Source organism: Taudactylus pleione, unplaced genomic scaffold (genome assembly GCF_031769625.1).
Source record: "Taudactylus pleione unplaced genomic scaffold, aTauple2 ptg000265l, whole genome shotgun sequence".
Taxonomy (NCBI): Eukaryota; Metazoa; Chordata; class Amphibia; order Anura; family Myobatrachidae; genus Taudactylus; species Taudactylus pleione.
In genome coordinates, this window is record NW_028284667.1 from 2,651,134 (window position 1) to 2,675,388 (window position 24,255).

Below are 24,255 nucleotides of genomic sequence, written 5' to 3' on the forward strand. Positions count from 1 at the left end.
TAATCAAGTAGCAAACTACTAATCCCAACAGCAAATTACAGGCCTCAAACCAGTCTAGGTTTCCCGGTGTAAACTCTAGTAGAAAACTAGATCACCATCAAAATTAAGGCCCCCATACATTTGCACTGGATTAGGACAATTTCCCGTTTTGCAGATGATTGAGGAAAAAAATTAATTGCCAATGTATGGGGTACACCAACCGTATTGGATTGCACTGACCAATTGGGGCTGTAGAATGCTAGTGTATGGTAACGCTCAGCCGATTTGCCGACCATTATTAGTAAAATGATAAGCCTTTCACAATTAAATGATCTGTTATTAGCTGAAAATTTCTGATTGCTGATGTTTAGGCCCTATTACACCAGGACAGGAGTAAAGCTTCTGCAGTTGAACTTGCAACTGCCTAAGGCTAATAGAATGTATAATAAGATAAGGAAATTAGGTTATGCTGGGTTCACACCTAATGATGCGTACCCAGGCAATGTATCGTGCGGCAGGTCCCGGGGGTGGGGGTGGGGGGGGTAGGAGCCAGCATCAGCAAGTGCGTATATGGGGGCCATGCTGCCTTCCACAGCATGGCCCCCGCTGACTATATCGCCCATTGGACCTGCATGCGCGATGTGGATATGTCGTTTGATCCGCCGGATTTACCTTTACTGCGCCAATTAAAAAAACTATCTTTTTTTAAACCAAAAAAAAAGTGTCTTCTTTCATATTTTATTATTTTGGGGTGCAGCTGACAGGGCCACAACACCCAGCAGTAATATATACTGCCTCGCATACACAAAATCATGCCTTGATATATCTAAATTGATAGATAAAAGGCTAGAGATGTTTAATTGAGCCAGAAAAAGAGGTTTCTCTGGGGTGCAGCTTAGTCAAACAAAGCACAATATATTTTTGTGAGCTAAGTTTCCAATAACAGTACTGTCTCTGCCATTAGACATAATATACATTGCAGTGCAGATAGGTACTCTCTTCAATGGCGACTATTTCAGTACATCTACAGCCCACAACTTTCTCTATGTACTCCCCTATCTAAAATGGCACCTGAAATCACGAGGGAAAGACTTGCAATCCAAAATACGTGACAGACGACATTTATAGAAATTGTGAGTTCACAAAAGAATGCTCTGCGCTCTTTGTGTCTGTATACTGTAGGTTTTGTTCTGAACTTGACTTGAGGCAAAACACGAAAAAAGCCTGTCAGATGCGCATATTGATTTTTTTTTTTCTTTATTAGATTCTGGTCAGGAAAACAAAATTCCACGTGGTGCGCCACCAAAGGTAACCAGTAGCTAATCCTCAAAGTAAGGACACAAATTACACTAAATTCTTAATGTATCGTTTTGAAGCATTATATTTCCAATGCTTGAGCGCTTGTATTTCAGGAAAGGACAGACCCACCGCCACAGCGGTGAATAGGTCTCGAACTCCACCGGAGACAGGCCGAGAGCCAGGATGCTACACTTCAAGACCCAACCAAATTTACATTATTATGCACTGTCCCTTTGAACTTATTATATGGCCTGTCTTATTGTAATTACCTGTTTGGTGCTACATACATTTTGTGATACCAATTAAAGGATAATTATAATAATAAAAAAAAATGGTGCTAGTAAATTGGCATGCTGTTCTAACACATTACACACTAGCAACCCGCCCCGGATTCGCACAGGAGCAATTTTTAATTTACAGCAATATTCTTTAACCAATTTTTTTAAAGATATCCTTGTAGACAACAGTTATTTTTCCTCCTGATGTCAAGAGTTAAAGATTTAGTTTTGACGTGACACGCAAGAGGACCACGTAAAGTTGTCCATGAGCAAAACAATCTCCACTTAGGTCAGCTCCAGCCACGTTAAGTATCTGTCCCTATGCTTTTGTTTGTCATGCCAAAGCAGACTCTTACCGGGAATTGGACTCTTACCGGGAAACGGTAAGAAAAACATAAAAAAAAAATACTGAAATTTTTCTGGAGAAACCAGATAATACCTATCAATCTCTACATGGTATAAAATAAAGTCAATCATTGTGATATATCTAACGGTTTGGGCAGCATGTCAAGAAAACGCTCAGATATCCATTTTTTTATGGACTTCATTGGCTTCACTAAAATCATCACTGCTCATCCACTTTTGTCATACATTGTTTCATACACACACATATTACATATATATATATATATATATATATATATATATATATATATATATATATATCTATATCTATCATATATCACACACGCACACATACACTCTCTAACACAATCTCAACCCATATCTTTTTGGAACAAGTTGTACAATACAAACACATCCTGTATACAGGTTATAGGAGTAATGGACTGATCCACGTCCATGAACTAGGGTCGATAGTACATCACAATGAGGATAATGCAACTTTACCTGTAGACATGATTTTTTTTTTTCCCCTTTTCAACAGTTTATCAACATTTGTAAAAGCGTCACATGGTTCCAAACACTGCAATCTGACATTTACCAGGAATATTTACAAATGAAATACATTGTAGGATATTCCAGTAGAAGACTCATCTTCTATTTTACAGGCCTAGTTATGAAATGGGGAGTAGGGAAATAGTTCTGGCAATACAGCACAACAACAGTTACACAAGAAATAATGGACAATGGGTGCAGGTGCCCTATTTAAGAATCCACCTATAGAGGAATCTTTGAGCTGCATACACACACAACGATTTTTTGAACGATTAGCGTTAAATGATATCGTTTAACGATAATAGTTTGAAAAAATCGTTCACTTTCTGAGTCAAATGATGAACGATAATCGTTCATGCGCTTTCACGTTTCTAGTTCAGTCAGACTTGTCAAATCAACGATTATCATTAAGGGAATATGCAAAAATAGTTTGTAGTTCAAAAAAATCGTTCATTACACTTTAAAAAATCTGACAGATAATCGTTCAGAAAATCGTTGATAACAAAATCGTTGTGTGTGTATGCAGCTTTAGTAACGTGTCAACTTGCCCATTGTAGGTCAAGTAATGACACATATCTAATAAATCTAGCATTTAAAACATTAAACATTGTTATAAGTTTTAAACATTATATATATATATATATATATATATATATATATATAATAAATAAATAAAAAAGTTTACCTACCCTGATTTCTTAATGTATATCCAGTAGGCTAATCCAGCAACAAGTGCAGCTAGTAGAAGGCCCACAACAATTCCCACAATAAGTTTTGCATGGTCGTTACTGTCACCTAGAAAAGTAGTTATGGTAATAGAAAGAAATAGGATTGGAATAAAACAAAGCCCATGACAGATATAATAAATAGCCTGATGTTTACAAACACAGAGTGTAAACAAACAAATCTGATACATGAAAATGAGAAAACATCTGAACGGCTCTGTAAATTTACTGTTCCCTTAAAAAATAAATGAGATACAAGGATGACTGAGACTTGCTTCATATCACTCTCTCAGTGCAGACACATACTAATTGTATTTCTTCTGTACGTTGTCAAGTATTTAGCATGCAAAACAAAATACACAATAGCTACAGTCACCCCCACCACTCTGCATGTTCTTTTCACCTTCCCAAACAGAAGATCTCTGACTTGCAAAGACGGTAACAGGAGCAGCCTGCTAAGAGTTAAAGTGCAGCAGAAAGATCGTTCTCTACATTAATATTTTGCTGTGCAAAATCACAAAGAAATGAAGAGGGAGTGCACCGAGAGGAAACTGGAAAACGCCTTACACTACTATACTTACCACTGCTATCATTAGGCTCAACTGGCTCTGGGCTGTTGACTGAAAGGCAAAATTGAGAGGTGAAATTAAAAAACTATTTCTGATGAAGTATGAAAGTCACCTTCACCATTATAATGTGTTTTCATCTTCATCAATAAAATTACTTATCCCTTAGTGCAAGTAAAACAATTGAACATGTTTCACTTTTTCACTGATATAATAATGCAACTGCAAACCAAATAGTCTTTACAGATTCCTCCTCTAAACTCTATGACAAGGTTAATACATACAAAAGGAGAATTGCATAATGATAATTCCCAATTCACAGCTAACACTTAAGAAAGACTGTAAATCAGTAAGCTTAGGTGGGATCTTCATTCTTTCTTTCTCTTTTAATTATGTATTTCAGAGGCCTTTGCTTTCTTTCTGCAACAATTTAACTGTAAGCTGTCAGATTTACTTTTTTGTTTAATAGTGTCATCCTTCCATCCATACACACAATACTACACAACATGGACTATGGACTGAATTTATGGTAAGACTACACTTAAATTATGGTAAGATTGAATGATAAAACGGATGACAGCAAAATAATGCGTTCGTTTTTCAACATACTTTGAGATGCCTTAACTATCGGGGGAATTTGGAAACTGTACTTACTGGCGAAGATGTTTAGTGAAAATGTTTCCTTCCCTAGTTTGTTTTCAGCACTGCAGATTATAGTGACATTCTCTTCTGGGGAGATGATGATTTTGGCAGAATATCTTCCGTTGCTTAATGTGGTCTCTTCAGTCTATATAACCAAGAGAAATGTAATAAAAGCGAAATGCTGATTTTTTTTCCAACTGACCCAAAATACATCTGATTATTTTATAAATATATTTGGATTTTACCACAATATGCTTTAATTGGTCATATGTGATTCAGGAATTACTGCATTGCTGGAGCAGCTATAACTTGTGTGAGATTTCCTTTTACTATAGGCAGAAATAAGCATAAGCCATTTACTGCAATTTAAAGCAATAATAGTATTCAAGTGGGACCTGTAAACAGGCAACTGGAAACAGGACCCATGTGATTGTGACCTTTGCATCAAGTTTATGAAGCCTGCACTAATCTGCAATTAGCTACATTTATAAGAAGGGTTTATTTGCTGTTCACTGGGTAGTAAAATACACAGACATTGTTTAATGTACCCCAAGGTAATGTTTCACCTTAAAGGTCCATTTCCACGTGGTTATACATTGTATTAATGGGAATATTTACACTAATATATATTCAACTTTTACTATGGATTACCAAATATTACAGATATATACCTCAGTTTTACATGTACATTAATGAATTGTATTTATATTTATAGGAGACTGTTTGGTAAAAATGATATATAGTATTATAATATTGCCATGCTGACTGATGGAAATTTGACAACCATTTACTTACTTTGTTTAAGTACACTCCATTGCCCAAACTGAGGCACTGCACGTCAGGTTTTGGAAATCCATCAACTTCATAGATGATTGTTTTTGACTTTCCATCAGCATTTGTTTTTTTGGACAGTTTGATCCGAGGCTTTCCTTAGAGGGGCAAATAGAACATTAAATTACAGAATTTAAAAAAAAATTTGAAGTGCTAGCATAATGCGGTCCCATCCTTATAGCCAATGTTAATGGTCACATATGTGCATTTGTATAAGCAGGTCATCATGTTTAAGTATGAAATAAAGAGAACCTCTATTCTATTTTAGATAAGACAACCCCTTATCTACTAGAGAATATCCCAATTCCCAAAACCAGGCTTTGGTTGTTTGATGGATGCGCTGTATTCACAAGAGTTACTGACCTTCTACAGTAAGTATGAGTGTCTTTTTTCTCCTTAGACCATCAACCTCCATAAGGCTGGTCTCACATTCATAAACACCTGAATCTCGATATTGTAGGTTTGTAAATGAAGGTTGCATGAGAATTTTTTGGTTCTGTGAAAATAAAGTGTATAACAAATTCGCTTTACTTATTAATATCAAATATAATTGCTAGAGACAAAAAAATGAAGTTGTATCATGGGTAAAACATAGGCAAAATAATGATTAAGCGCTTTATAGGCAATATTTAACCATTCACATCAATCCCTGCCCCAGCAGAACTTGCAATCAATATTCACTACCAGACACATTGCAGAGCTTACAATCAATATTCAGTACCATACACATTCACAGGTTAATTGCAGCACAAGTAAATTAACCTCTTAATAGATCTTTGTATATTCTCCCCATGTTTTGCCCCACACTCCAAACGTGGCGCTGGTAGGACTCAGGCCCATGAATAAAAAAATATATATTATTATAATAATATTACAGATAGATCTATCTATCTATCTCTATACTCATGCCTGAGCTGGGCAGCAATTTTTCTGGCACCCCTCCTCCATATCAACGTGATGTGTTATAGTGTGCTAACAGCGCAGTTGCCAAATTGGTGGATAATCTTTGGCCAACTTACACTATTTATTGATGTCACTTCTGCTCAGGGGGCCTTGCTTAATATAAAAGTTGCTTGGTTTTATTTTGTTTTAGAGGGACAGGAGTGGTAGCAGAACATGGTAACACACTTGTGGGTATTTTATTTTTTTAAAAACTCAAATAGTGCTCTTAAATTTAAAAGTGTTAAAAACAAACATATTTCTCAGTTTTAATTATATATTGAGGCTCCCTTTCCTCTGCCACAGTGCAGCAGAGTTGAATCCACAATAACCTCCTCACTATCAGTAAGCTGAGAGTGGCTTACATGATGGAGACTAGTGCTCTGTTTAAGATAGTATTCCCAATGGTGGGGCTTATTTAGCTCAAACAGGGGAAGGAAGCAGTACTAACAATTATGCCAAAGTCCATAATCATTCAGACTACCATTTACCATTCACTGTTCGTTTGCTATATGGGAGTTCAACTAGCTTGCCACTATAAAACTGGCTTTTCTAATTACATATATTTAATAAAGCCAGATATCCAATGCCTGATTAATAACCTAATCAGAATAAATAGGGACAGAAGAGGATTTGGTAGCCTATGAGCATGGCCAAAATGGACTATGATCCGGTCACTTGTTGCACAGTGAAAATGGCAGCATTGAAACATGTGGAGTCAGCTAAAGCATACCTGAATGTAAGCTCCTATGAGCAGGGCCCTCTACCCTCTTGTGCATCTCTTTACTCTACCTTCATCTACTTCTTACTCTCTACCAGGGCACGTAACACTTGGTTGCTTTGCATTGTTGCTTATCTGGGTGTTATGGTCGCGAATGTAGCAATGTACATTATCCTTGTCCTGTATTGTATTGTATTGTATTGTTCTGTAAATCACTGTAAATTAACCTATTTGTTTATGTACTTTGTAAGGCGCTGCGGAACACTTGTGGCGCCATATAAATAAACGATAATAATAATTCCTATAAGTGCATGAAAGAGCTTGAATGACCCCGCAAATTATACTGAATTTAATGGTAATCCTCAGGATTTAATTTTAATGACAAAAATTCAGCAACATCCTAGAGTCTAAGTCTTTCCTAACACAACAATATATCTATATACCCACATGAATGCGCACATTACACATGTCCATCTTCATAAAACTATTAAATCTCTGCCAAAAGCATGCTAAACTCCCTCACTGTCCTTATCAGTAGTGTTTAAATGCTGCTGTATACACAAAAGGTCATAACATTATCTCCTTCATATCAGTGTTTTGTGACCAGATGACTTTGTGATGAATCATTTTCACTGAGGAGAAGTTTAATATTCCTTATTCAACCACAGTGCAACGTGTGTTTTAGGGTCTATGTACTAAGCCTTGTAGAGAAAAAGTACCAACCAATCAGCTCCTGTCATTTTTTTCAAACAACCTGTAAAAGTGACAGCTAGGAGCCGATTGGTTGGTACTTTAACTCAATCTACTTTATCCATCTCCAAGGCTTAGTACATAGACCCCTTAGACACATGGAGCATTTTTTTTGCTAGCACATTTGAATACGTTTTTATTTGTTGCGGGTTACCAAAGAAAATAGGAATCAATATTTTTGCAATATTATGCAAAATGTTACTTTACACATCAAATATACATTTACCATTACCATATTTAGAAGTATATGTACTAAGCATTGGAGAGAGAGAAAGTGGAAGTACAAGCCAATCAGATCCTAAATGTCATATTTCAAACACAGCCTGTAAAGTAACATTTTAGGAGCTGATTGATTGATACTCAATCCATTTTCTCTCTCTCTCCAAGGGTTAGTACATAGACCCCATAGTACCACCCATTTTAAGATCATATTTGGCCTAAGTAAAGAAAGGCAGATATCCTGTAACGGAAGTAATGTAGCCATATAGTATATGTATCCTAGTTATCACTTTCAAATGCATTAGTAGGCACAAAATTGTATCACAAAAACACATTTTAGTTTAAACAACCTCAAATGTCAGATGACCAAAAGAAATATTCTAAAGACTAAATTTGTGCACCACAATGAGTGCCTGTTAATGGCTCTTAAATAGACTATTAAAGAGCTAAGGATGGGCTGAGTCCACTAACACCAAGGTAACTGGTGGGTACCCTGGGAAGCAAGTCTGATAAGAAGGGATTCCTCAAAAGCAGACAAAACTTTTATTGCATTTTGTAGGAAATGTCATCTATTTATATTCAGCAATATCTGTAAAAACTAGTTTAAAATTAATTGTAATACATTAGTTAAAATGCTACTATGCACACTGATCTGGCAAGGACATACATGCCTAAAGGAAATTCACAAATGTATATAGCCTGTAAATCCAGTCAGTCAGTCTGTGTACACAAGTGCTTCATTTTGTTTGTCAAGCCCTTTAGTCTGTGAACCCTGACCTGTCTATGCATGTGTAGCCAGGCATGAGACAAAATATGCTCTGTTTACTTGTAGAGTTTATAATGATCTTAATACTAATAATATTATATAAGGGAATCTGTTACTCTGAAGTTAGAAATTCAATAAGTGATTTAGGACTGTACTGTAGGTAAAATGTTTACATCCCATATAAGCAATCTCCAACAATGTACAGTATCTGTTGCTTCAGAAATGAGAGGTCTAAAGTTATTTTGCACAAATGGCACAATGAGACACTTGTTATTTTGCACATTCATGTAAAGGAGAATTCTGCAGATCAGTGTATGCAAATCATTTCTATAATGCACAATATCATAGAATATGAGGAGGGAAGAAGGAATGAAAACTTACTTTCATCCACGTAACAGAGACATTTTTACTAGCAGAAGGAATGCATGAAACAGAAAGACTGTCTCCAATTTGTTTGGTAACATCTCCGCTAGGCGTCAAGGACAAATCCAAATCTAAAAGACATGAACAAAGAAAGAGACTGTATCAAGAATAGACTTTTAGATTTTAACAAGCAGCGCTTAGTAGCAGGCAGTTTCTATTATGGTAAAACAAAATGTACCTAAAAATGAAAAGATTGTAAAGATAGAATGATATATAATACAATCATAGCTTTGGAAGTAAAATGCTGGAACACATACATACAACCAATATGATAAAATTATATATATTTTTTTTAATATAAGTTATAAAGCTCTATACACATAATGTTTAGCTTATATACTGCTTATAATACTTTGAGGATTGGAAATACAAACATAAAATGGAAAGTTATCAGACCTGCTCTTACACAAGTACTTGTTAGAACTGTTCCTTATGTTACACTATGTTCATTGACCATTATAGATAGTTAATATTGGAAACCTTTAAAATTAGTCATGGAAGAGAAAAATTATTCCAGTTTCATAATCTTTTGGCTATGATTAACTATGACCATTTTCCCTTTTAAATGTATAAACAACAGACTCTCCAACATGACCCCTGCCCCAGGTACAGAATGCTCTTCTCCTAGACTTCCCACTTCAGTTATGATTGCAGCCACCTGTTTTGAACTGTTTAGAACCCTTCTCATCAATTAATTAGTTCAATATAGGTGACTGCAATTGTAAATAAAGAGGAGAGCTAATTTATGTAGAGAGTTGCCATTTTGGAAATCTAATAGCTGATCATAAATAATATTCATTGTAATTACCAATCTAGCATTACTTGCCAAAATAAATCCCAAAGAGTAAAATCTAAATGGTATGAACTCAGTTCACAGTGGTGAAGAGAAGCGTCATATTATCTAACTGTTATTGTCACTCTAGCAGCCTGGTGATTGTAACCACTATGTGCGGGAAGCAGCCCTTAGTACTACATATTTTATTATGAGGTAGCACAACCTGGAAAACAAGTCAGCTTGTGATCAGAATTGTTTGTTTTACAAAACGCACTCCTAAGTAAAAGGCAAGAAACGTAACATGGGCTCTTCTCCTCTCTTTGCTTCCTATCTCGTTTGTTTGTGTGTAATTTGGTATGGCCACCTATAAATAGGCTACAGAACGAGTCTGTTATGGTGTTGTACCTGTGCCCTCTTTATTTTTTGGGAAATGAAGGTGAAGAGCCCAAGTTTGAACAAAACATTGCTATGCACATCACTTTATATTGCAAATGATATGAGGCCCCTTGAAATGTCACCATTTGGCTCTGCACATGAGTCTTGGCACCAGGTATGACTCCAGAGTTTTCTCTGCTTGCAGTTTACTGAACCAAAGCACACATATGCAGTTAACTCTACTTGTTCCATGAACACATGGCAAAGTAGGTTCACATTAGGGAAGACAAAGGGGCTAAAAAAAAATAATGCACACAGCTAATTATTCTTCAAATTATGAAATATACCATACAGTACAGCAGGGGTAGGCAACCTGTAGAACTCCAGCTGCTGTGGAACTACACATCCCAGCATGCCCTACCACTGTTTTGCTGTCAGGTTATGCTAAAACTGTGGCAGGGCATGCTGGCACGTGTAGTTCCACTGCATCGCAAGTGCCACAGGTTGCCTAACCCTGCACAGAAAGAAAGAAAGAAAGAAAGAAAGAAAGAAAGAAAGAAAGAAAGAAAGAAAGAAAGAAAGAAAGAAAGAAAGAAAGAGAAGGTGCTGGACATTCAGGAGCTTATTAGGAGACAGATTCAAGTCCAAATACCACAAATAGGGCATGCACATTAGAGAGCAATCGCTCACTGTGCATGCGCCATACCATGCATACAAGCACAGACGAAGTTTAAAAGTGCAGATTGATTGATGACGGATCACGCTTTCCGTGAAATAGACATGGCTACGAGTGGCGGCTCCAGAGGTGGGGCTGCAGCACAGGCCAAAATCCAAATAGGGGAACCACACCAACTGTGACTCCCCTATTTGAATTTTGGACTTCGCTGAAGCCCCACTTTTGGAGTTGCCACTGGTGGCTACCATGCAATCGTAGATCCATATCATGGGAGTGTCATGGCCATGAAGGTAGACTTATGTGCTGGTTTGTTGTGTGCGGACAGAGATAGGGCGCCTGTGTAAGTCCTGATACTAATGACGACGGCTGATGAACAGACAAGACAGTGGGCAGCCCGGCCTATTGCCTGAAGATGGACAGATATTCGGAATAGATGGGTGGATATTCGCATTAGCATAAAGGAGAAGCAGCTGCAGATGTGCTAGATTTGGAATTCGCCGTTAAACTTTGGTAACTTTTTAAAAAAATCTACTCAATATGGTCTATTATTAAACGAAGCATGCAAGCGATTAAATGTTGAACTAGATCAAAAATGTCCGATATGTAAAGCTGAAGGAGTGGTGAGAGAGCAGCAACAACTGCTATTGAGCGCGGAAACAGGTTACACGGTTTAATAGCATTAAGGATGAAAGCTTGAGGGACAGATTTCAGCTAAGAAGCTGCATTACTGTGACATTAGGTTTTCAAAAATTTTTGTGTAACAGCATATTTTTTTTTATATTCTTTGATATGCAGTTCCGAGTATCCCTCAATTCAAATGATAACTTTTACACTTATATACCACACTATCATTTGTATCTTTCATTTGTTTTATTCTAATAAATAAAGCACAGTAAATTGTGCACAAAGATGTAATACAATACAGTTCTCAACAAGGAGCCTATTCACCATCCATTATGGAACCGTTACACACGTGGAAATGCTAGTTTCTGCTTGTCTAACTAAGTAATGGGCCCATTCATTATTGGGGGCCGCCTAGCATTCAGCAAACTCCGAAAACTGAAATTTTTCAGAGTACGTCTGTGGGAACAAACATCATCTTCAGACTGCTACAATTAGCGGCCACTGATTGGCTGGCTGGCTGGCTGCGGCATCTGACAGTTCCCACATAGGGGTGTCCCATCATTAGCCGGGTAGCGGTATGTATGTAAGCAGCACATACATCGTTAGTCAGTTTTTTTTTTGCCAAGACCCGGGGATGCTACGGAGACCAGCGCCAAGACGGAAGAGAGTATAGGATCTTTTTTCACAGGTACAGTACACCCATGGAATTCTACATGGAGAAGTGTACCGATCATCAGGCAACAGGTAAGTGTATGTGTGAAATAAAACTTTACTTTCTACGGTGTGTTTGTGTTGTGGTTTTTAATTTTTTTTTTTTTTACAGCGGGTGTACGGGTACTGGCCGCCTGCTGGCACTTGTAGTTCCACAAGTGCCAAAGGACAGACACACTGGCACCTATGGTTCCATGGTAAAAAACAATAGCTTTAAACTATTTTCATTACCATTACCCTGTACCCATCACTCCAGGGGTGCGGGGAAGAGCCCCGGGGTTCAGCTCAAGTCTGTGGTGCTAGGGAGAGGGGAGGACTCCTTTATTGGGGGGTCCCCACCTCCCCTGAGATCCCCGGCTTGGGCTGATAATGCTTAGGCTGGGGAGACCCGGTGAAAGGGTCCCCTGGCTGTGGCATTACACCCCGGCCAGATTTGAGTCCGGTGCTGGTCTTAAAAGTAGGGGGACCCATACGCAATTATTCCCCCGATAAATTTAAAACCAGGACCTGCTCAGCAGCCCAGTGCTAGCTCCTAAAATCCGGGGTAACCCTACTTATTCCCCCCCGTATTTTTAGGAATCAGGACTGGCTGAGCAGCCTGGGGGGTGGGGGGGGAATGCTTCATCATTTTTTTTAACACTTCAAACTATCTGTAGATGCAGAAAAATACACAGACAACACTGATCTGTATATTTTTCATCCAAACTTGCAGCTCAGGAAGTGGTCTATTTTAAACTTCTATTTAGGTCCGAGTTTGCTACAATTACACTAGTGATTGTAATCACGATTCTTGGTAAATTCCCGAGTTGTATACTTTTCAGTGAAAGTACTTTAGAGTTTGGCCAATGGAGAGTTTAATTGGGTTTGCAATCTCTCCCAAACTCACCCGAGTTGTCTTTAGTAAATTTGCGAGTTGAAAAACATACCGAAACTCACCCGAGATTGCAATCTCGACGAAACACGATTCTTAGTAAATGTATCCCTTTGAGTTGATCTCAAATTCCATTTTTTTTTAAATATTACAATATTTTAACAAGCTTCAGAGAAAAGTCATAAAAACATTTTGTAACTCCGGTCCATCCAGAAATAAATACATCTCAATATTGGAAATCGCAAGTCTGGGTGTTTAAGATTAGTGTCGACAGGAGAAAAAAAAAAAGTCTTTAAAGTGAACTTAAACCTACTTACAGTGCACAGTTACCATTGTTGAAGCAATCATTATTTTGTTGATCAATGAGCATTTGTAATCCCCTGTCGCATTCCTTTTTATGTCAGTTATACGGTAGGCACTTGAACTAAGTAACCCTTCTTCCTGACCCTATAGAGAAAGAAAATAGAAATATACAAACATTCTGTCAAAATATGGTCATGATAATACATGAAAACCATGATAATACAAAAAGAAAATGGTTTAATATACAGGTTGAGTCTCCCATATCCAAATATTCCGAAATACGGATTTTTTTTAGCATGACTGAGATAATGAAACCTTTGATTTTTGATGGTTCAATGTACACAAACTTTGTCTAAGGCACAAATTATTAAAAATATTGTATAAAATTACCTTCAGGCTGTGTGTATATAAGGTGTGTATGAAACATAATTGAATTTCATGTAAGTACACAAACTTTGTTTGAGTCACAAAATTATTGAAAATATTGTATAAAATGACCTGCAGGCTGTGTGTATAAGGTGTATATAACACATAAATGCATTCTGTGTGTATATTTGGGTCCCATTCCCAAGATATTTCATTATGATATGCAAATATTCCAAAATACGGAATATTCCGTTATCCAAAATACCCCTGGTCCCAAGCATTTTGGATATCGGAGACTCAACCTGTATATACATTTTTTAAACTGCTGCTTAAAATATTAAAATATTTAGTAAGATGTGTGGAATCTTGGGGGTTGGAGGAAGAGAATGAATTTATCTGCATAAAGATTTATAAGGCTGGCTTATTTTTAAGTATTTATTCTGTTAATTAAAACTATATTAGTATCCAAGAAAAATGCTTTTTTCGAAAATGTCTGAAAACTATAAAATGTTTAAGTTGTAGGACAGTAAAACCTTTATATAACTACATAGAGCACAAACTTGCTCAACAGATATTAAATAGATACTGCAGAATTAAATATATGTCTCTAAACAATGCAATACTCCATCATATGGACTATGTAAAAAGCTACTAGCTTGATAGTTTTACCCAGGATAAAGCAAAGGATATAATTCTGGTCTGCTTGCTACACACTTGTTGTAAAGTTAAAAACTTTTTACTGGTATTGCAATATTATATATATATATATATATATATATATATATATATATATATATATATATACATATATATATATATATATAACAGTTAGGTGCATAAATATTGGGACATTGACAGAATTCTGGCCACACCTAATGTTTTTGCTATCTCTCTGATGGGTTTGTTTAGATTTTTCAGCCTAATGATGGCTTGCTTCACTGATAGTGACAGCTCTTTGGATCTCATATTGAGAGTCGACTCCAAATGCAAATGTCACACCTAGAATCAACTCCAGACCTTTTACCTGCTTAATTGATAATGAAATAACGAGGTAATAGCCCACACCTGTCCATGAAACAGCTTTTGAGTTGATAGTCCCATTACTTTTGGCCCCTTAAAAAGTGGGAGGCACATATAGAAACTTTTGTAATTCCTACACCGTTCACCTGATTTGGATGTAATTACCCTCAAATTAAATCTTAAAGTCTGCAGTTAAAGCACATCTTGTTTGTTTCATTTCAAAGCCATTGTGGTGGTGAATAGAGGCCAAAATATGAAAATTCTGTCAATGTCCCAATATTTATGCACCTGACTGTATATTATATATACACACACATTATATATATATAATTTTTTTTTTTTTACACACACACACACACACACACACACACACACACACACACACACACACACCAACTGCTAACAATAAATTAAATGTCCAAGTGAGGACAACATATATTATCCTATTACAGACAAAAGGAGAGGCAGGCAGAGAGTGAGCGAGAAAAAGTAAGAGGGAGACAGAGTGAGAGATACAGATGTGTCCACGTTCATTATGACTGAACGCTGCACAAATGTGCCCACGAAATGCACTATGCGCCACACTATGGTGCGCCCTCGATCGCGGAAGTGAGTCCCCATTCAAGCCTATGGAGATGTAAAAGCGCGTCCCCGATCGCAGGAGTGCGTCTCCCATAAAATCTTATGGAGACGCAAACGTGCATCTCCGATCTCGGGAGTCTGTCTCGCGCCACGCATAGAGCGATTCGCTGCGCTATGGACAACAATGTAGCTGGGCAGTTCTGTAGACAAACAATTAGGACAAGCTGTATAAAATAGAGGAATATGCAGATAAACGGTCAAACAAGAAAAGTGATGGACTTAAAAATCAACTGAACATATTGCAGAACGCCAAATACCCCATGTACTAAAATAAATTCCTAGCATGAACAAAAGTCCATGGAAAGGATAATGGGAGCACTGATTAAAGTAGTAGCATTTGCTTGGAAAGTAAAGGAACATATTCCTACTCATATCTTCAAAATGGGTGTTTAACAATTCTTAAAAAGCCCACTTGGCAATACAGATAACACCATTTTATTTTTTTAAACTGCTGTTATGAAAGAAAAGGATAGTACACAATACAGTCTCCATGTCTAAAAGCCATAAGACAGTTATAGAAACACTTACTGGAAGGTAAAACAAAAATTCCTGTGGGGGCGGATTGCCATTTCCGATACATTTTAGTGTAATGTTGTCTCCTTCTTTTATAGTTTTTTTCGGGGACTGTACATGAATTGTCACTTTCTCCGTGGGATCTATGAAAACAATGGACATGTTAAAACAATTTTATCAAGTACACAATTATTCTGTACACAACATACAATTTAAACATCTGAATTATACACAGCTTTCACATTAATCAGGGGAAGGTAATTTCTTTAATGCATCTTTTATCCATGGATTGCAGTTAATGGGTACGTTCTAGACATAAAACAGTTCATAATTAAAGTGCCTCAAAGAAACCATGTAATGCAAAAATACACAAAATGGCAGAACAATTTCAGAAATACAGCATTGTTAGAACCAGTATGAACAATATCACAGTGTGTTTTTGTGAAAGATTTCCACTCTGTTGCTTTGACAACATTATTGGATTGAGCACATCTATTGTTTACACACATGCATGGAAAAAAAAAAAAACACACAAAACATACCAAACTATAATAGTTGTCCAGCAAAATCACTGGGGATTAAATAAGAAAAGAAAATCTGAATGATGTGAAAATAGCCATCCCATAAATACATACTATATAACTTGACTGTTCTGAGTATATTACAAAATGAACTGAAAACGGATTTATGTTTTTCATTTTGTGGTCAATAAATGAGGAAAAATAGTATCTACGTATAGTTTCTAGCTCAGAAAAAATGTACAACAAACTAATTAAAAAATATGCCAAAAATATATTTTACTCAAGTTATTATGCAATGAAACAAAGATAAATGGGGATAGCCTGTTAGTTAAAACGCACATGCGCAGGAATCATATGCATCAGTTCAACAAAACATAGGAAAAGCACAGCAAAAGCGAATATGTGCACCATGTGGTATTCATGATATCTGCAGCACTCCAATCAATTCAATGGAGTCCTGCTGAATGCACATGGACTTTTTATATGCTTTTTATAAATTTTTATGGTTTTGAGCAGAACACATCAATCATTAAACTGAATGAAGTTCTACTTCCCACTACTCTTAGTTTCCATTTCATACAAAAGCACGTTTCTATTGAACCCTCTATATGGAAAAGTTAATACATCCCATTTGTTTAATTTCAGAATCATTCGGAGTTTCATCTGCTCTTCCCTTTCTGCCTTAAGCGTGAACATTTTAATATGACTGCAAGGCCAGTTAATGCAATGTTCAGTGGCCACATCCTTAAATGACAAGCATAAAGGGGTTACCTCAGCAAACTGTAAACTACACGCAAAGGAGCATGTTGCTCTTACACAAGTTTGAGAAACGAATGGTGTGTAAATTTTTATTATATATACATATACATATATACACACACACACACACACACACACACACACACACACACACGCATATGTACATACATACAGTCAGGTGCATAAATATTGGGACATTGACAGAATTATCATATTTTGGCCTCTATTCACGACAACAATGGCTTTGACATTAAACAAACAAGATGTGCTTTAACTGCAGACTTTCAGATTTTATTTGAAGGTAATTACATCCAAATCAGGTGAACGGTGTAGGAATTACAACGGTTTCTATATGTGCCTCCCACTTTTTAAGGGGCCAAAAGTAATGGGACAAACTAAACAATCCTAAATCTAACTTTCACTTTTAATACTTAGTTGCAAATCCTTTGCAGGCAATTACATCCTGAAGTCTGGAATGCATAGACAACACCAGACACTGGGTTTCATCCTTGGCGATGCTCTGCCAGGCCTCTACTGCAAATGTCTTCAGTTCCTGCTTGTTCTTGGGGCATTTTCCCTTCAGTTTTGTCTTCATCGAGTGAAATGCATGCTCAATCGGATTCAGGTCAGGGGATTGACTTGGCCATTGCATAACATTCCACTTTTTAGCCTTAAAAAACTCTTTGGTTGCTTTTGCAGTATGCTTCGGGTCATTGTCCATCTGCACTGTGAAGCGCCGTCCAATGAGTTCTGAAGCATTTGACTGAATATGAGCATATAATATTGCCCGAAACACTTCAGAATTCATTCTGCTGCTTTTGTCAGCAGTCACATCATCAATAAATACAAGGGAACCAGTTCCATTGGCAGCCATACATGCCCACGCCATGACACTACTACCACCATGCTTCACTGATGAGGTGGTATGTTTTCCTTCTCCATACTCTTCTCTTCCCATCACTATGGTACAAGTTGATCTTTGTCTCATCTGTCCATAGGATGTTGTTCCAGAACTGTAATGGCTTTTTTAGATGTTGTTTGGCAAACTCTAATCTGGTCTTCCTGTTTTTGTGGCTCACCAATGGTTTGCATCTTGTGGTGAACCCTCTATATTCACTCTTGTGAAGTCTTCTCTTGATTGTTGACTTTGACACACATACACTTACCTCCTGGAGAGTGTTCTTGATTTGGCCAACTGTTGTGAAGGGGTTTTTCTTCACCAGGGAAATAATTCTTCTGTCATCCATCACAGTTGTTTTCCGTGGTCTTCCGGGTCTTTTGGTGTTGCTGAGCTCTCCGGTGCGTTCTTCCTTTTTAAGAATGTTCCAAACTGTTGATTTGGCCACACCTAATGTTTTTGCTCTCTCTCTGATGGGTTTGTTTTGATTTTTCAGCCTAATGATGGCTTGCTTCACTGATAGTGACAGCTCTTTGGATCTCATATTGAGAGTCGACAGCAACTGATTCCAAATGCAAATGTCACACCTAGAATCAACTCCAGACCTTTTACCTGCTTAATTGATAATGAAATAACAAGGGAATAGCCCACACCTGTCCATGAAATAGCTTTTGAGTTGATAGTCCCATTACTTTTGGCCCCTTAAAAAGTGGGAGGCACATATACAAACAGTTGTAATTCCTACACCGTTCACCTGATTTGGATGTAATTACCCTCAAATTAAATCTGAAGGTCTGCAGTTAAAGCACATCTTGTTTGTTTCATTTCAAAGCCATTGTGGTGGTGAATAGAGGCCAAACTATGAAAATTCTGTCAATGTCCCAATATTTATGCACCTGACTGTATATACACTACAGTTCAAAAGTTTGGGGTCACTTGGAAATTTCCTTGTTTTTGTTTGAAAAGCACTGTTTTTTTTCAATGAAGATAACATTAATTTAATCAGAAATACACTCTATACATGACTATACTAGCTGCAAACGTCTGGTTTTTAAAGGAATATCTACATAGGTGTATAGAGGCCCATTTCCAGCAACCATCATTCCAGTATTCTAATGGTACATTGTGTTTGCCAAGCGCGTTAGAAGACTAATGGATGATTAAAAAACCCTTGTGCAATTATGTTAGCACAGCTGAAAATGGGTTTGCTAGTTAGAGAAGCTATAAAACTGGCCTTCCTTTGAGCTAGTTGAGTATCTGGAGCATCACATTTGTGGGTTCGATTATACTCTCCAAATGGCCAAAAAGAGAGAACTTTCATGTGAAACTCGACAGTCTATTCTTGTTCTTAGAAATGAAGGCTATTCCATGCTAGAAATTGCCAAGAAACTGAACATTTCCTACAACAGTGTGTACTACTCCCTTCAGAGAACAGCACAAACAGACTAACCAGAGTAGAAAATGAAGTGGGAGGCCCCGGTGCACAACTGTGCAATTAGACAAGTACATTAGAGGAGACTCTAGTTTGAGAAATAGACGCCTCACAAGTCCTCAAGTGGCAGCTTCATTAAATGGTACATGCAAAATGCCAGTGTCAAAGTCTACAGTGAAGAGGCGACTTCGGGATGCTGGCCTTCTAGGCAGAGTGGCAAAGAAAAAACCATAACTGAGACTAGCCAATAAAAGGAAAAGATTAATATGGGCAAAAGAACACAGACATTGGACAGAGGAAGATTGGAAAAAAGTGTTATGGACAGACGAATCGAAGTTTGAGGTGTTTGGATCACACAGAAGAACATTTGTGAGATGCAGAACAAGTGAAAAGATGCTGGAAGAGTGCCTGACGCCATCTGTCAAGCATGGTGGAGGTAATGTGATGGTCTGGGGCTGCTTTGGTGCTGGTAAAGTGGGAGATTTGTACAAGGTAAAAGGGATTTTGAATAAGGAAGGCTATCACTCCATTTTGCAATGCCATGCCATACCCTGTGGACAGCGCTTGATTGGAGCCAATTTCCTCCTCCAACAGGACAATGACCCAAAGCACACCTCCAAATTATGCAAGAACTATTTAGGGAAGAAGCAGGCAGCTGGTATTCTGTTTGTAATGGAGTGGCCAGCACAGTCACCAGATCTCAATCCCATTGAGCTGTTGTGGGGGCAGCTTGACCACATAGTACGCAAGAAGTGACCATCAAGCCAATCCAACTTGTGGGAGGTGCTTCAAGAAGCGTGGGGTGATATTTCTTCAGATTACCTCAACAAATTAACAGCTACAATGCCAAAGGTCTGCAATGCTGTAATTTCTGCAAAAGTAGCATTCTTTGATGAAAGCAAAGTTTGAAGGACAAAATTATTATTTCAAATAAAAATAATTATTTCTAACCTTGGCAATGTCTTGACTATATTTTCTATTCATTTTGACACTCATTTGATAAATAAAAGTCAGTTTTCATGTAAAACTGAAATTGTTTGGGTGACCCCAAACTTTTGAACGGTAGTGTATATACACACATTCAGGTTGAGTCTCCCATATCCAAATATTCCGACTGAGATAGGTAAAACCTTTGTGTACATTGAACCATCTGATAGCAAACTTTGTTTAAAAGGCACAAAACTATTACAAATATTATATCAACTTACCTTCAAGCTTTGTGTATAAGGTGTATAGGAAACAAATGAATTTCATGTAAGTACACAAACTATGTTTGAGCCACAAAAATTATTGAAAATATTGTATAAAATTACCTTCAGGCTGTGAGGATAAGGTGTATTATAAAACAAATGCATTCTGTGTTTAGGTTTGGGTCCCATTCCCAAGATATTTCTTTATGGTAGGCGAATATTCCAAAATACGGAATATTGCGATATCAAAACATAATCCTGATCCCAAATATTTTGGATATGGGAGACAACGCATATAAAATAAATGATATATATGAAAAAGCTATATTAAAGCTTTGAAACGTTGACTATACTATAACGCTGCCTTGGAGTCTGTCTGAACCAAGAGTGCCGCCCGCATGCAAGACTAATTATTTATATATACACACACGAGGGTGGTTCAATAAATAACGTAACGGCATCTCATTGCGTAAATTTATTCATCTCTTAAATATAAGCTATAGTATGGCCTTTTAACAGATTTTCCCCATACTTGACTAAGCATTTGATCCAACTTTGCACTAAGGTATCTGTCGTGGCATAACATAAATCAGTGTCAAGTGCCTGAAGCCAGGACATGACGGCTTGCTGAACTTCACAGTCGGTTATTAATCACCTTCCAACCAGGTGCTTCTTCAATGGTCCAAAGAGATGGTAATCACGCAGTGCTAAGTAAGAGGTTTAGGGAGGATGGTCCTGTACCTCCCAATGAGATCGCCTAAAAAACCCACGTGTACGGTTGGCTGAGTGTGGCCTCTCATTATCATGTAGCAATACATGGCCTGTTCTCAGCAACCAAGATTGTATTAGGCTGGGTACACACCTAAAGATTTTCTGTCCAACCATCCAACTAGTTGATTGGTTCTAATGATAATCTGGTAACGTATGGGATTAACTGATGATCAGCAATTTGCTACTAAATGCCAGAAAACAGATGAAAATGGACGTTCAGACAAGTTTGTTAAATGTTTGATCTAAACAATTTGTTCAAACAACAATTTTTGTCCATTTTCCAGCATTTGGGAGCAAATTGCTGATTGTCATTTGCTTTTATACTTTACCAGATTTTCATTCCAACCAATCAACTAGTTGGATGGTTGGACAGAAAATCTTTAGGTGTGTACTCAGCCTTAGTTTTGTGAACTTCTAGCGTTGCTTCGGTAGCCAGCTGAACATCTTTTCCTGTACCCCAGTTGCTCATGAACGATGTTGTGTACAGTACCAACTGAGATGCTCAGTTCGTCAGCAATATCACTAACTTGAATGCATCTGTCCTCCTGAATCAGACCTTCAGTGCGGCAGAAATTGTAATATGTGGTGGACCTGCTTGGTCAGCCAAATTGATGCTCATCTTGAACGTTTGCCCATCCGTTATCAAAAGCAGTGCACAAAACTCAAACCTGTTTCCGTTACATGACGTTATCACCGTACAACATAACAGGTTTGCAAAGAAATTCAGCTGCCGATGTGACCTTTAGATGCAGAAATCTGATCACACTACGCACCTCAATGTTTGACCAAGTTTCCGCCCCATCTTAATGTTGGGACAGTATGACTGATATGAGGAACAGTCTAATGACCATGAGGAGAAGCAGTGGTCTACCTGCTATGGGCTGGCAGAAAATTAGAATGAAATAGAGAACATTACACATGTGAGGGGTCTAGTTACATTACTTAATGAACCACCCTCCTATATATACATACACACTAAATATGACAATGCACTGACTAGCACATGTACAGTACAAAAAAACTGCAAACGCTAAAAATGAAAAAAAAAAAAACCAAAGTCAAACTCTAATTTAGTGCAAAATATATTGGTATACATAAAGCAAAGTATGCGTAATGGGGCCCATACATCAGCAACCAATTGGGGGAAATTACCTGTTTTGCAGATTATTATGTAAAAATATCTGTAATGTATGGGGTTCACTAATTACCGATTTTGACCCAAAAGTGATTGGAATCAGTAAATTAGGTTATCCAATATGTTGAATTTCCCTGACCAATCGGGGCTGTAATTGCTAGTGCATAGTAACGTTCAGCAGATTAGCCGAACTTTACTAGTAAAATTATGAGCCTTTCAACATTGGCAGATCGGTTATGTGCTGAAAATTATCTGTAAATCACTGAAATGCATTGGTGCATATTGGTGGATTAGAGAATCGTGAAGAAAAATGAAGAATCATTCAATCTTTTGCTGGTTGCGGGTGTAGGGGCCCTATTAATGTGATTGTGGAAAAGTTCCTATGAGTTAAAATGTAAGGAAGATGGTCACTGCTAGTCTCAGAAATAGACAAACAAAAAAGCTGCATGCTTTAGACATGTGAAGGTTTACATCAGTGTTTTCCAACTCTAGTCCTTATGCTGGGTATACACTGCCAGATAAATGTCTGTCGGTCTGACAGGCATTTTATCTGGCAGCATTACATCCTGCAGATATCACATGCATACCCTAAGATCTCACAGTTTATTGACCCCAATATCTGTGCTATTGCCCTGGGGAGGAGACATTTCCCCTTTCCCCGTTTATTCCTTTTGAAGGAACAAGGGTAATGTCTGTTGGTCGGCTGCGCATACACTGCTCGATGCGGCTGTCTTCTAACTTAGAAAACATCACATCGGACGGACATGCTGGACGATCCGGTATGCCAGATCAATATTTTAGCATCGGCGGGCCGCACACACAGTACAATTATCAGAGCGATCCACCGATATAGGGCAGGTCAGCCTGATAATTGTCTAGTGTATGCCCACCATTAGGAACCCCCAACAGTGCATGATTTACAGATCTCCTGGTTGGAGCACAGGTTCATTAATGGCTGACACATTTTAAAAGATTCACAGGTGGAACTAATTATTTCACGTGTGATACAGAGGAGAAATGTAACACATACACTGTTAGTTGTCATTAAGGACTGGAGAAGGGAAGCACTGGTTTACATGAAAAAGGTCTGACAGCCCTTGGGTTAAGCCATTTCTGAAGTTGATTTGATATACAGATAATAAAGACCTCATGTCTGGACATATTTATGAAATTTGTTATTCAAATAAACTGTAATTTTTAATGCTGTGAGGCAGCAATGTTAACCATTACACAGTTTGTGCTGCCCAATAAAATAAAACATATTACATAAAATTGCAATAACAGCGGTAACATATTTGAAAACAAATAACTCCATTATCCTGCACCATGATAACATGCCTACCTATACAACTTGGGTAGAACTCAGATTTTCCAATTTTGTTGCCTATGTGTAACAAGAGGTTATTGTGACAAAGTAAAACAAGTGGAGGAACACATCTGGATTTCTGGCCATGATCACTTTGCCATCTGTACAGGATTGCAGATTAAAGGGAGGAAACATTTGATGTGGTCTCACATAGTTTTGGTGGCTCTTTTCACATCCAAGATGTTAGGTGAGCCTTGCCTCCTTGTATATTTGCGATTTCATCTTGTAGAAATGTAGGCCAAATACATCATGTTTTGGCAAAGGTTGGCCTT

General features: G+C 37.6%; 1 protein-coding gene across 2 annotated transcripts in view; it reads right to left on the bottom strand.

The window, feature by feature from the left end:
- ALCAM (activated leukocyte cell adhesion molecule) overlaps positions 1-24,255 on the bottom strand; it is a 133,439-nt gene that overhangs the window by 31,834 nt on the left and 77,350 nt on the right. Inside the window, exons 7-14 of one of the 2 annotated variants that reach the window (XM_088481187.1) lie at positions 15,927-16,054; positions 13,385-13,514; positions 8,994-9,106; positions 5,581-5,713; positions 5,182-5,315; positions 4,399-4,531; positions 3,760-3,798; positions 3,143-3,248 (exon numbers count right to left, since the gene is read on the bottom strand). In XM_088481187.1, the coding sequence (XP_088337313.1) occupies positions 3,143-3,248; positions 3,760-3,798; positions 4,399-4,531; positions 5,182-5,315; positions 5,581-5,713; positions 8,994-9,106; positions 13,385-13,514; positions 15,927-16,054 (916 nt within the window). The remainder of the gene's footprint in view (positions 1-3,142; positions 3,249-3,759; positions 3,799-4,398; positions 4,532-5,181; positions 5,316-5,580; positions 5,714-8,993; positions 9,107-13,384; positions 13,515-15,926; positions 16,055-24,255) is intronic. The other variant, XM_088481188.1, reaches the window with a different exon arrangement.